This window comes from Crocuta crocuta, unplaced genomic scaffold (assembly GCF_008692635.1).
Source record: "Crocuta crocuta isolate KB4526 unplaced genomic scaffold, BGI_CrCroc_1.0 scaffold654, whole genome shotgun sequence".
In the NCBI taxonomy this organism is placed as follows: domain Eukaryota; kingdom Metazoa; phylum Chordata; class Mammalia; order Carnivora; family Hyaenidae; genus Crocuta; species Crocuta crocuta.
The window spans coordinates 127,317-142,442 of NW_027527817.1; the positions used below are offsets into that span (position 1 = coordinate 127,317).

General features: G+C 33.5%; 1 protein-coding gene across 2 annotated transcripts in view; it reads left to right on the forward strand.

Annotated features, from left to right (window-relative positions):
• The first annotated feature begins 3,673 nt into the window (after positions 1–3,673).
• Positions 3,674–15,126, forward strand: part of LOC144241023 (bifunctional heparan sulfate N-deacetylase/N-sulfotransferase 4) — a 246,044-nt gene continuing 234,591 nt past the window's right edge. For both annotated transcript variants that reach the window (XM_077775467.1, XM_077775470.1), the window contains exon 1: positions 3,674–4,651. In XM_077775467.1, coding sequence (XP_077631593.1) covers positions 3,674–4,651 — 978 coding nt within the window. The remainder of the gene's footprint in view (positions 4,652–15,126) is intronic.

A 15,126-nucleotide genomic window follows, 5' to 3' on the forward strand; every position in this document is an offset into this window, starting at 1 on the left:
AAGTATGGTAGGGCTCTAAGCACAAGAGTTTCTGTCCCTGTGGAGTTGGGGTGCATCACACTCTTGGTTTGTGGATATGTTCACCAAGACGGAAGCTCCCCAGACCCCAAAACTTTGGGAATTTTATGGAGACTTCACCATGTAGGCATGATCCATTATTGACCAAATTTCCAATCCCTCTCCCCTTTCTGGAGGATGAGGGTGAGGCTAAAAGTTCTAACCATCTAAACAAGGCTTGGTCTTTTTAGTGACCACCAGGAACCCACCAACCATTGCCTCATTAGAACAAAAGATACCGCTGTTGCCCATGAAATTCCAAGAACTTTAAGAGCTCTGTGTCAGGAACCAGTGTCAAAGACCAAATATTATAACTAAAGATGCCAGCAACTGGAGGACAGATATACATGTATGCGTGTGTATGTACATATTTTCTATTACTTCACAATAAGAGATTCAAGTAAATCACAGACTACATTGCTTTGGCATTCCAAACAATGCCAAACCATCTTCCACCTCGGGCATAGAACATAAGTAAACATCTCTCGTCTACCATCTTTTATTTTCCAGACTTCCTTACTTCCACTGCCTAATTTTTGTTAAGGAAGGATAAGTGGAAGGACTGAATGGGAAAGATAACTCCTTAGGTTAAAATGCACACACACACGCACAGACACACACGCACAGCTACACACACATTCACACATTCAAACTCACATATCCACAACGGTGATAATATGTACCTATCGTTCTTCTAACTCTGAACATATTAATGTTAAATAAATGTCACATTTAAATTTTATTTATTCTTTTGGTTGGCAGATTCTCTTTCCATATGCTTTTTAATTTTTTTTCACTATTACATATTAAGATGAGCCATTCTAATATGCAAAACTGACATCTCATCCTTTGTGTATTCAAAACTAAAAATCACATCTTTAATGTCAGAATAGATAAGGATTTAACAAAGTAGTTTCATCCATTTAGTTTCTTTTAAATTCTTGACTAAATTTTTAAAATATGAAGCAAACCTTCAAAGAATGTGAATTAAATAGATTTCTGTTCTTTTGGGTGATNGACATAATATAAGGCTGCATAATTTCCTGTGGCAAATTTCAAGTTTTTCAATATTTATTATACACATTGTTTAATTTAATTTCTAGTTTTAAAATGAATGTTATGGATATTTTCAGATATATACAAAATAGAGGATAGAGCATAATTGATTTGTATATTTTAATCAAATCAAAGCCTTTTTAGTGCTTTATTTCATTTGTTTTTAGTAAAATACAATTCAGTGTGTTTATAGAGAATAAAATGTTCTCGTACTTGAAGTTTTTGGACAGCAAATAAGTATCTTGCAGAATTACTTTTGATAGCAGTATTAGTAAGTGCCTAATATGGAATTTAACTTTCCTTTAAAGGGAATATGAAACCACTGGGGAGATTTTTCAAATTGGTGAAAATTCAAGTCTATATATAAATAGAGTCTGAAGAATTGAAATGTTTGGTGTAAATTTAAAAATTTTAAATTGTGGATATTTGAAGTTGCTTTTATTTTTTCCAAAACCTAAGAATTAAATGAACATTATTTCAACTTACTGTTGAATTTTATTTAAATTTCCAACTAAGAAAAATGTACTTCAGAACATCAGAACATAAAAATATAAAAAGGAAGCAGTATCATAACATTATAATTTAATCATTTAGTCTAATAATCTTTTTTTTAATGTTCATTTATTTGTTTTTGAGAAAGAGGGAGAGGCAGAGAGAGATGGGAACAGAGGATCCAAAGTGTACTGTCAGCACAGAGCCATCACAGGGANTGAGCTGTCAGCACAGAGCCTAATGCAGGGCTCAAACTCACTAACTGTCAGATCATGATCATGACCTCAGTCAAGGTTGGTTAATCAACCAACTGAGCCACCCAGGCACCCTATAGTCTAATAATCTTTTAAACATTGATAGACATTGAGACACAGTTTCATCAAATTTTAAAAACAAAATACAGAAACATATAAAATACTGACAGTATGATACAATACATACAATATACAACTGGTATTACAATACATGCTAATTTGATTTTCTATGAGGCTGTATGTCATAGTATTATTGCGTATTAAAGTGTACCTATCACAAATTGAAAACATGAACTTTTTGATTCTTTTACACTAGTTTAAAACTTGTTTGGTAAACTGGGAGATGGAAAATTCCATAGTCTAAACCAGTTTTGAGAATGAAGAAAATTTTTATAGAAAGCAATCCACTAAAAATCAGAGTCACCCATCAAAAAAGATAGAATAATGGAAAATTATGTCCTTTTGTGTTAAAGTCATTTGGAGAAGATTTTTTGTTAATTGTCTCTACATTCTCTTTCTTTTGAACTAAAGAAAATGATAGGGAAATAGAACATGTGATTATTGGATAAAAGTTAATGATGAATAAAACAATAAATTAATAAAAATACAATTTTAATTTCAATTATAGGAGCAAGTCAAATTTAGAATGTGCTTTAAGACAGATACGCCAAAGCTTTCCTTTTCAACTAGGCTTCCTGGCCTCTCAGTAGAGGGGTCTGAGGATGGTTACTCCCATTTTGTTCTTTCTCCCATAGCTCCTCCATCACTTTCCTTCTAAGAATAGAGGAAGCGAAATCCTGTGTGTTTTGACTGTTATGGTGAAGAAGGCCAGGTGTCTCCCTGCAACTTCAGAAAAGGGTATGTTATTATAAAGGAAAATCCTGTAACAACTATATACTTAAAATCATTCCCTCAGCTTGGCACTCCAGATACTTAACAGACACTTATGAGCATGTTTTGCAGTTCCAACCCATACACAAATATTTGATTTTCTAATTCTTTATGTAAATAATGTTTGCCAGCCCTATAGAAGCAACCATTATCATTATTAACATTTGACACTAAAACTTTCTTTCTTAACTCTCTTTTTTAAGTTTATTTATTTATTTTGAGAGAGCAGTGAGGGAGGGGCAGAGAGAGAAAGGGATACAAAGAATCCCAAGCAGGCTTCTTCTATGCTGTCAGCACAGAGCCTGATGTGAGTCTTGAACTCACCAACCCATGAGATCATGACCTGATCCAAAAAAAATCAAGAGTGGGATGCTTAACCAACTGAGCCACCCAGACATCTTTCTTAAGTCTCTTTTCTTGAGATGACTAATTTGAAAAATGATCTCTGTCTGTGACAAAATGAAATAGGATTCTGTGTTCTTGAAATCATGAAAAAAACTACTCTAATAGTAAAAACCTAGACTGTAAACTTCAAGCTATTAATATTTTAGTATATTAACACACTAAAATTATCTTTGACATGTATGTTTCTTATATATAAGCATCTATGTCACATAAACATTTATATTATATTTCTGTCTTAGTCATTACATTTCTCTTTTTTATTTTTTCCAGATAATGTTTAAAGGATTCTGCATCAGTCTTTGGTATTGGACGTATTCAGAATATCTTCTTCAACTTTTGCTGTCCTGGTCCATTGCCTTCCAGCTTTAACTTACTTGTGATCCCTTCAAACATTTTACATGGTTTGCAATGGTTACATGAACTTTTGGAAAGTGATATTTGCACCATCTCATATTTTATTCACAATGGCACTTTAGGAAAAGAAATTGGAAAAAGCTTACAAAGCAGTATCTTAAAAAATGAATCTTATTGTGAAGCTTCGGAGAAGTTTTCGAACATTGGTTGTTCTTTTAGCTACCTTTTGCTTGGTGAGCATTGTCATTTCTGCCTACTTCCTCTATTCTGGCTATAAACAGGAAATGACTCTTATTGAAACCACTGCAGAAGCAGAGTGTTCTGACATCAAAATTCTACCATATCGGACAATGGAGCTGAAAACAGTTAAACCTATTGATACATCCAAAACTGATCCTACTGTCCTTCTATTTGTGGAGAGCCAGTACTCTCAACTTGGTCAAGATATCATAGCTATCTTGGAGTCTAGCAGATTTCAGTACCAAATGGTCATTGCCCCCGGCAAGGGGGATATACCTCCTCTTACAGATAATGGCAAAGGGAAATATATTTTAGTTATTTATGAAAATATTCTGAAGTACGTCAGCATGGACTCATGGAATCGAGAGCTTTTAGAAAAATACTGTGTGGAATACAGTGTTAGTATAATCGGTTTTCATAAAGCCAATGAGAACAGCTTTCCAAGTACACAATTAAAAGGCTTTCCATTAAACCTTTTCAATAATCTAGCTCTAAAGGACTGTTTTGTCAACCCTCAGTCTCCTTTGCTGCATATTACCAAAGCCCCCAAGGTTGAGAAAGGCCCTCTTCCTGGGGAAGATTGGACTATTTTCCAATATAATCATTCAACCTACCAGCCTGTGCTTTTAACTGAATTACAGACAGAAAAATCCCTTTCATCCTCATCCAGCAAACCGCTCTATGCGACGGTGATACAGGACTTGGGGCTTCATGATGGAATTCAGCGAGTTCTTTTTGGCAACAACTTAAACTTTTGGCTACACAAGCTCATCTTCATAGATGCCATCTCCTTCTTGTCAGGGAAGAGGCTGACACTGTCCTTGGACAGATACATGCTTGTGGACATTGATGATATCTTTGTTGGGAAAGAGGGAACAAGGATGAATGTCAAAGATGTGAAGGTAAGAACATTTATAAATAACATCGTAATTCTTATTTCACTAACTGTGGTATTGATAAAATATAATTTTGAATATTTTAGATTCTTAGTTACACAAGTTTTCAGATGCAGTATGTTTGAAATAAAATAGGCATCAAAAAATCTTGAACTAAGCCTTAACTATTCCTTACACACATACCCCAGATGCTTTAGAGGAGATAGAACTACAATATCTCAAATATTTGAACTTAATTTCCTTGCCTCTTCTTAGGCCTTACCCAAGATCCCTGTAGAACGGGCTTCCTTATCCTAACACATGTTGCAGTTTGTAGCAGTGAGACTCATATAGTCATAAAACTCCATCCTTCAACTGGTCCCCTGTTCTACTTGGGTTTGACAGTGGTGGTTGCAATACAAGATGGAGAAGTACCTTTTATAACTTCAAGACCTTTTGTAACTTCAAGTAAGCACAGTGTTTGTTTACAGGAAGTATTAATATACTTGTAAATACAGATATGAGCAAAAATATAGTTTTATAGAGGATGTGTTTTGGACCTGAACTCAGAATAATAATTTATCTCTTTTATAAATTTATCATATTATTTTGGGTAACACAACAGTGTTTGACTATATACCAAATTCATCTTGCAATTGTTAATAGATAAAGAAAAAGCCAAATATGGTATACTAGGTTAGATAAGTGATTCTAAGAATAATCCCTTCCTTTCTTTATCTTGATTCAATATTCTCAGTTTTACCTATCTTGTCCTGTATGTAACTAAATTCATTTTTGGACAAATAATTGTAGCAAACTATAAACAGAAATAATAAGACACAACTTAAAATTGTAAGATAGCTTAAGATTATTAAGATCATATCATGATTTTTGAATTCCTATTAGACTTTTTATCCTCCAAAGATGAAACCTCAATACTACTTCAAAACGATGGCATTTTCCCTATCCTAAGACCTTATCATCATGTAGTAAGAAATGATTAAAACCAGTAAAGTAAGTTCACTATTTAAAAATGTTCAAAGTACATGTGAACCAGTGAACTCTATTTTTAATGAGCCACCAAATGAAGCATCATTTGACTGGTACCCAAATATTTCATTTTGGACATTGTTGTAAAGGGATTAAATGATGCCTCTTGAGTTCTGTCTAGATTTTTCTGTTTTTTTCTTACTTGTTTTGTATTTACTATTCCTTTAATTAATATAAATTCTAAGTTTTTTATTTCAAAACCATAAACTTAAGGGGTTATATGTTTCAAAAGTTTCTCAAGTGATTCCTACCTGAAACTCTAAAAGGAGAGGGTTTCCTAATTTTAATTTAACAAAGTATATGAATTGAAAATGTTTTTATAACTCTAACGAACTTTTCCAGCTCAAATTCCACTATTTCACTTACTTTCAATAAAAGCTTACAAATAGCAATTCATTACTATACAATATTCACTGATGACTTCTTAAGTGACATAACCCCAAACAATAATAAAATACTGAAATTTAGCAAAAGCTGGAACAATGTCAGAGGCAGAGAGAGGATCAAAAGATTTTATGTTTATATGTATACATATATTTACATATATATATGCTGTATGTATATATAGAGAGATAAATAGTGTGTGTATATATATAGTGTGTATCTGTATATATACACATATACATAGTGTGTGTATATATATCGTATATACATATAGTGTGTGTATGTATGTGCACATGTATCTTAATTATACACTACACACACACACACACACACACACACACGTATGCACACACACTCACACCCTGACTGTCACTTTGAAGAAAATACTTTTACCTACCCCTTTTGTTGTTGCTGGTTCTTCCTCAGAGCTATTAATCAAAGAATATCAGAAACTTGATTGGTTATAACTCTCGCAGTTACTTAAAGATCAAGAAGAAATACAATTTTCCAAGTATAAAAATTCGAGTCCCTTGTCATTTGTCCTTGTCATTTGATTTTTATTTTGGCCTTATTTTTTGGATAAATATGATTTTGTGGAAGAAATTTTAAATTATGTGTAGAAAAGTTCTCAGTACTCTCATGTTCTTCACTCGTATGTTACTTTTCTGGTACTGTAGTATTTAATCTCATACTTTGGTAAAGATGAGGAGAAATCCATCCTCCTTCAAACTCTGCCCAAATTTTCTAAAGCAGGGATATTGCACGCCTGCTGACATTTTTCTCTATTATGCTGAAATCAAGAGTAGTGGTATTCTGTTCCTCAACAGAACACATTTAGGAAAGCTGGAGAGTTGTGGTTGAAAATCCTTGTTCATGTAGATGACTGGACTCTTCCTTGGCCATTCGCACGATTAGACCTGGAGCATTAAACACCAAGCTCAAACATACCTTTGCCTACAATATCACCTTGCTCTATTGACAAAAAATATATTAGTATATATTAGCTTGAATATATTTTCTCATTTTGAAATAGAGATTCTGGATCATACCGCTAAAGAATTAGCATTGTTAAGGTACAGCATTTGATCCAATGAAAAGAACACAGGTTTTTTGTTTTTTTTCTAACTGAACTTGAAAACCCATGTTCTTTTCACTACATGGTTGACCTAAGCTACCATAGTTCTAGTTTCTTTTAGAAACTAGTGTATTATATCTGATTTCATTGTGTTTTCCTCCAACCAAAGCTACTGAGATAGAAATCAGTATGTTCATTTACAAGGCAAGCAACATTATGCTCAGGCAGGTGCAATAACTATCATCTAATCGCTGCCAAAATTTTATTGTATTTATAAAAACTTAAGAGGGGAACCTGGGTGATTCAGTCACTTAAGCAACCCACTCAATTTTGGCTTAGGTCATGATCTCACAAACTGAGCATACAGCACAGAGCCTGCTTGGGATTCTCTCTCCTTCTCTCTCTGTCCCTATCCCACTAATGCTCTCTCTCTCTCTCTCTCTCTCTGTCCAAATAAATAAACTTGAAAACAAACCCTCAAGATATAAGAAGAAAAATTATTCATGTATATAATCTTCTAGAATTAGACTTCAAAACTTTGTGAAATATTAGCAATCAACAAAAGTCAGAAAATATGGTCATGTTTTGACTTGGTAATATTTCTGTGTAATATTCAAGGCAATCAGAAAATATTCTTGTACATATGAGGTTCTATTAGCAGAATGACCTCAGGCTATTTTGAGTGGTGTCTTAAACACTTGAACCTATTTTTCCCTCGTTTTAAAAACAAAATTGTTTTTCATAATGGCCTTAATTACATGTATGTAAACATAATGGCCATCTTGATTATTAAAATTTTAATTAAAAAAATTTCTTGCAGTCAACTAATTTGATTTCTATGGGAAATGGTTTACCCTTGGTTGGAACATTTGGTATAGTCAGAGATGTTTAGTAGAATTAAGATAGTATGTTCTTTTTCATAGTTTCCTAAGACAGAACAAATGTTTTTTTTCTTTTCCCAATGAGGGCTTTAAAAACATGGACATGGTAAATGTAGGCTTCCACATGGACAATGAAAGCAGATTTATTTCTAATGCTACCAATAATTTTGGTGCTTTAATCAATTCTGTGACCTGTTGTTGTTTTCTCTGTTGGCAATACAACATCATTATTAGCATTTTTATGTGTCTTTACACTTTTTGAGGAAATTCATTTATTTATTTATTGAACATCTACTGTATATGAGACTATATTTAAAACATTATCTGCCTAATAAATCTAAAATTCTTATTTAAAGTTCTATATGATCAGTTCAGTTTACCTTTCAAATATTTATTTGTAATACTCTTCAAAACACCCTGCTTGTATTAGGCTAGCGCCAGTCTACCCCTCAGCTGTGGCTTGCTCATCTATCTTGACCTCTCAGTTTCTGTGCTTTGACTAAAATATGTTCCCTGAAGTAACCCATAATTCAAAAGATATCTTAAGTCCTACTTCTTACGAGAAGGTGACACATGTCCTAATGACCCTGGTAGATGCTGATTTCTTTTTAAATTGAGTTCCCTGAATAATCACTGACCTTAACTCTCTCTTAGCATCCTCATGGGCCAACTCCAACATTAGACAGTGAGACAAGTTTTCTCATACATGTACTTATCAGAAAGTGCATAATAAGGAAGCTTAGACATGATTTGAAAATATTTTATTGACAATTATTACACTGTCTTTAGCTGTTTGGTGAGTGCAGGACTAAATTAGTCATAGAATTGATTTACTACATTAAGAAAAATAATTCGAGTAGTTTTGAGTTTTGTCTCAAAACAAGTACATTTCAAGTAGGGGGCAGAACTCAAAAACAAATCTATGTTGTAAACATGGAGTCTAAAAACAAATGGTTAGCAAGCTAATTGTTTTTTTTTTCCTTTTTCTTCTTTCCTCCCCACCCCCCGCATCCCACAGTGTTTTTAATGAATCCGTACCTAGACTAATGTTAAGGCTTGATCCAGATAAAAAAAATTTAGCAATATCTTAACCTGGATGTTTTCATGCATTTATTTGACTACATATTTCCTGAATTGAAAATCATATGTTTAAAAATTTAAAGTGCGAATGAAATTATGCAAATTGAATGACTGATACTTGAAAGATGTTAAGTTAATAGATATAAAGGAGACAATTAATAAAAGCTCTTACAATACAGGTAAGTGATTTCTGGTTAGGTCCAATAGCTATTTGAAAGTCTCTTTTACACAAGAAAATGATACAATGAAAATATTTGGGCAATTCTTTTCTATTATTAATGTAAATGTTTAAATAAAATCTCAAGTCAAACTTTTGTAGGAATTATCACATTTAACAGGGACAGGTTGCTATGAATAGGAACAAAGAAGAAAATTTCAAAATCTTGATTAATTATTTGAATATGGGTTGGAAGAGAAAAGAAAAAAAAACCTTGTGATTTCTAAAGTTATGATCTAAGAAAATAAGAAAGTATTGATGCTATGAATATCAACACAAAAGATGAGAGGCTATATTAATAATTGAAAATATTAGTTTTCTAACATTTTACCATTGTAACTGAAATATATTGCTACATCTGACAAATCATTTTTTTAGAATCCTTGATATCCTAGACTGAATGTCACTATCAAAGAGGGATCTGATAAGTAAAAATTATATGTGATAAATGGAACTCAGATTTAACATATTAACCAGTATAGATTGAGCAGTGCAGAATAGTCCTGGCAGTAGAGGTTGGATGGATGGCCCAGTCAGACAATCAAATGAGCAGCATCTGTAAGTTCTTTAGTAGTTTCTAAGTAGGTGAGGAAGGCATGCAATCAATAAGTGTAGCATAACAGCTGGGTAGTGGCCCAAGCAAGTACGATCATATTTTATCAAGAGATATTTCACAACAAACTGAAGATACTCAATCCTAGGGTTAGTATAGGCAAAAATAGTCTTCTACATGAGAAAAAATGGCACAAAAGACAGTGCCCCAATTAGAAAAGACTAATATTTGACAATATATGACAACTTGGAGTTCAACATAGGAGACGTGACAGGGAACTTGGAAGGCAAAAGCTCAAGCATAACAATAACCCTATATAGAAGAGAGGAGCCTTCAGCAAGACCTGATGAAGTTGCAGCCCTCACAATGACCTAGAATCCTTAGGACTGTAAGGGAAGAGCTGCATTTAGCTTCTCATGGAATCCTTAGATGCCCAACTGCAACAATTATACTATTTCAAAGTGCTCAATTGGTTCAAAAGAAAAGCAGACACTGTCACGGGCTTATCATAGGCATGACTCATTTTCTGTATAAACATAGAATCACTGTGTCAATTAAAATACCTTTATAAGATGAATATGTCTTGGCTGAAAAGATGCTCTATATAATGTATTTTGTCAAAGTCAGTAGTGAGTTCAGAAAAACTCAAACAAAATTCGAGGTTTGTTTCAAGCTTGGAAAAGGACAGCCACCGTATGGATGTATTTAATACAAAAATTTCCTGGGGCATCTGGGTGGCTCAGTGGATTGTGTCTTATTCTTGATTTCAGCTCAGGTCATGATCTCATAGTCATGAGACTGAGTCCTGCATTAAGCTCCACATGGGGCTTTGTACTGGACTCTGCTGGGCTCCATGCTGTGCATGGAGACTGCTCAAGATTCTCTCTCTCTCTCTCTCTCTCTCATTCTGTCCCTTCCCCACTTGCATATGCTCTCTTTCTTTCATTTTCTGTCTCAAAAAGAAAATTCCTTCTTTTATTTCTTAATGTAAAATCTCGAATTTTCTTTTCTTCTGAACATTTTCATGTGGCACCATATATAAGACTTTGTCAGTGGAAGAAAACACTATCTCTTCCAAAAAATATTTCTTTAAGGAAGTAAAAAGGTCTCTACTTAAAAAAATTACCAAAATTATATAAAAGTGTACTTTTAAGTGATGGAATGAAAAAAAAAAGAGTAAGAAAACATATTCTGGTACTATCCCTTCCAAATTGGACATGTAAGAAAAACTTTTACATTTTGTTTATTAACTTAAAATAATTTAATTCTATGTCCAAATCATTATTTCTCACTATGGGCTCCAGATGTCATTTTTTATTATAAAATGTATACAAACATAATATATCCAGTTCTTGATTTCATTAGAATACGCAGTACATTTTCCCGATTATCTGAGTTACAAGGTAGAATGCAGTATATACCATGACAAAATGTTGACGGAACAAAAGAGGGCCTAATTGGAGGAATTAGGGAAATTTCATGGAGGAGGTGGCCTCTGAGTCCTCTGTGATGGTATGACAGAACACTAGCAAATCAAGTGGAGGATATATTCATGGATCAATCCAAGCTAAGATTTAGCCCAAAATATCAGGATATTTTTGGGAATGGTAAATTGTCTGTGTTGTTTGGATGATAAATTAAGTAAGAGATAACAGTGTTATTAAATGCTGAAGATGTTGGTTGTGGCCATAATATAGAACTTTGGTGACAGAAGGATACTATTTGAGTCACTGAAGATTATAAGCCAGAAAGTAATATGATCAGAACTGGGATTGAAAAAAATGTACATTGTTTGAACGAGGGTATATGTTTTAATGGAGACCTCTCAAAAAACTTACTACAACAATATAGAAATAATAATTCTTATTTTTAAAAATAGGATTTATTTAGCATATTAATATACACTAAGCACTGTGCTAATCATTAACAGGCAGCATATCATTTAACACAATAATACTAAGAGGAAATATTTTGTACTGAATGATTAAAATGAGGCATGACAATATTAAGATACTCATCTAGCTAATAAGTGGCAGAACAAATAAACCCAAACTGTCATGAATGTCTAAGCTTTCTTCCAGAAATCAATGATGTGGGTTTGGGTTTGAGTCTCAGTGCCAGCAGTAACCAGTTAACTTTGAACATTTTTATTTACCCCTCCCATTCTCAGATTATAGATCTGTAACACCAGTGTGAAGCAACCCACTTCTTAGCATTGTAATGAACCTTTAAAAAGATAAGGAGTGGAAAGTTGCCAGGATAGAGTCTGACCTGTAAGATTTACTCAATTTAATCAGTGGGAGTCAGTATGGAAAGAGAGCCCGTGCAGAATTGATGGGACTTGGGCACCTACTCAATGGAGGAGCAGAAAAAAAGATGGAGGTGTGGCATCATGGTTTTTCCTGGAGGTATCTATTAATGTATGCAAAATTAGGCAGAAGAAAAGGTATTAGGAAAATGAGGAGTTTGATTTAACATGGGATATCCAGTTGTAGGCATTTAAAAAAGCAAATCTAAATTTTTGGATGCCGTCAGAAGTGGCAGTATAGCTTTAGAGACCATCAAGCTTAATACTTGCAATCTTAGTGATGATCACCAAAGGGAAGGTAATCAAAGAAGAAGAAAAACAGGTTGAAAGCATCTTTTGGATGTCCTGTAATAAACTCAAAATTATGACAAGTTAGTTTCATACAGAGAAAACTGTTTCATGTATCAAGAGAGTAGCAATCCAAACAGCTTCTTCATTAATAATATGGAAAAAAGCCTGAAACATCAGTTAAGTGCTGCCTGTTTTTGGAGAAATAAAATTAAAGAAATGTCCAACTGAGAATAGCTCGGTGTTCATGCAACAGAGAAGGTACAATCATTTATCTGGTATGTGTCATTTTGAATTATTTTTTCCTTCTTATTTATGACCTCTTGATAACCAAGAATTGCAATATGCCCCCCTCCTAACATGATCGTGAGGTGTACCAAATGACTCTTTGTCATAAATATTCCTGAAATGTGGAGTGATATATAGGGGTTAAGTATAAAGAGATCAAGAAAGCTAAATCCTCATTTTTAGTTATTGTGTCTAGAAATTATATTCTAATGAAAGATTTTTATTTAGTTTTTATTTTCTTGATGACAGTGTTCTTTCTGAACTTGTCTGGTTTTTTGTTGCTGTTGGAAATGAGGATTTGGGAGGCATACTTTCATTTAAACCCATTTTCTGGGTATCAATTTAGGGGCACCTGGGTGGCTCAGTCAGTTGAGTGTCTGACTTTATCAGGTATGATCTAATGGTTCCTGAGTTCTAGCCCTACTCTGTCAACACAGAGCCTGGAGCCTGCTTCAGATTCTGTGTCTCCTCTCTCTGCCCCTCCCCTGCTTGCACTCTCTGTGTCTCCATCTCTCTCTCTCTCTCTCTTAAAAATGAATAAATATTTAAAAACAATTTAAAATTATTACTTTATATTTAAAAAGAGCATTTTAAATCAAGACCTGTTAACCAAGTGAGAAATAATTTGTAAAGTTTTTTTTTATATGTTAGATTTTAATTTAAGATTGGACATTCCCTGAATTCCAAACAGATCTAAATAGTAATGGATCCAACACTAACTGAAGTGCTCACTTTGGTTAGTTTATAGTATAAGATAATTACTGAGCCAAAAACAATCTTTTGAGGCTGCAGGGGCAGAACACAATTAAAGTCCATGAGCTCCATTTTGCTACTCAAGATGTAGCAATTGTCTCCATGGGAAAGAGAAAATATTAGAAAATACTTTTGGTAAAAGCAACCAAGCTAGTCAATCTCAGCAAGGTAGAAAAACAATTAGAGTTTAGAATTCTTAAATCTCATTGTTAACGCCTAAAAGCCCTAGGGATATTCGTGGGAATATTTTCTGATTAGTTTTGTATATTGTCTCATTCTCTGTGATGATATAAATAGTGGTTAATGCTCAGATTATAATGAGCCTCTTCAGCTAAAGCCACCATGTTTTGTTATGATAATCATCAAAAGATACCACAAAATGGTTTCATTTCTAAAGAATGTTTAAAAAGAAAACAAAACAATACAAAAACTTCCTCCTTTTATATTCCCTGTAGAAATACACATTGTGTGTTCCTAGGTAAATTATCATGTAATCAAGCATTTTGATTATATAATCCTGAAGAAGCTAGAATAGTAGTAGTAGTAGTAGTAGTAGTAGTAGTAGTCGGTAGTAGTAGTAGTATTCAGATAATAGATTAAACTATTAAAGTAGTTACAGACATTGAATTTTATTTTCATTCAACTCATAATTTTTCAAGTCTACTCTGAGCCGAGCTTTCTGGCTGTTTGCAGGGATTGATAATTTTCACCTGCTACTTTCTTTTTTCAAATAAATCAAATATTCCTCTGATGGGTTCCTTTATTATTATACTTTTGAAATATTTCATACATTCTAAAAAGTATGTATATAATGAATATAATTTAAAGGTTGATAAAAATAAGAATGGCTTTGTCCTTGCCACTTAGCGGAGGACATAGAATATTACCACCACCTCTCTAATCACACACCAGTTTTTCTCCTAGAGAGGTAATTAGTATCCTGAATTTTGAGAGCTATGGTACACTGTGACTGCTACGATACATACAATACAATTTCCTGCAATTTTTCCCCTTACTTTTATTTCTGAGATTCATCTATACTGATGTTTATAACTCTAGTTCATGAAACAATTTCTTTGTAATATTTATTTTCTCCAATGTGGGTATTATCAGACTTTTAAATTTTTTGGCTATTTGGTAGATATAAAATTATATATGAGTTATTTGATTACTTATGAGGTTGAATATCTTTTTTGTACTTAATGACCATTATTTTTTTTTCAAGTTTTTCTATTTTTAACTGCATTAAAAGTAAGTTGCAAAATATCACATTTCATCTCTACCTCAACATTGATTTCCTAAAAAAGAATATCCTCCTTCAATAAAAATAACAGTATTGTACTTGAGAAAATTAAAAGTACAATATTTTATTATAGTCTGTATTGAAAGTTAATCCAGTTGGCCAAAATTTCTTTTTTAAAAAATTTTATATGGGGCGCCTGGGTGGCTTAGTCAGTTAAGCGTCCGACTTTCGCTTGGGTCATGATCTCGCGGTTCGTGGGTTCGAGCCCCGCGTCGGGCTCTGTGCTGACTGCCAGCTCAGAGCCTGGAGCCTGTTTCAGTCTGTGACTCCCTCTCTCTCTGGCCCTCCCCTGCTCACGCTGTCTCTCTCTCTCTCCTAGAAA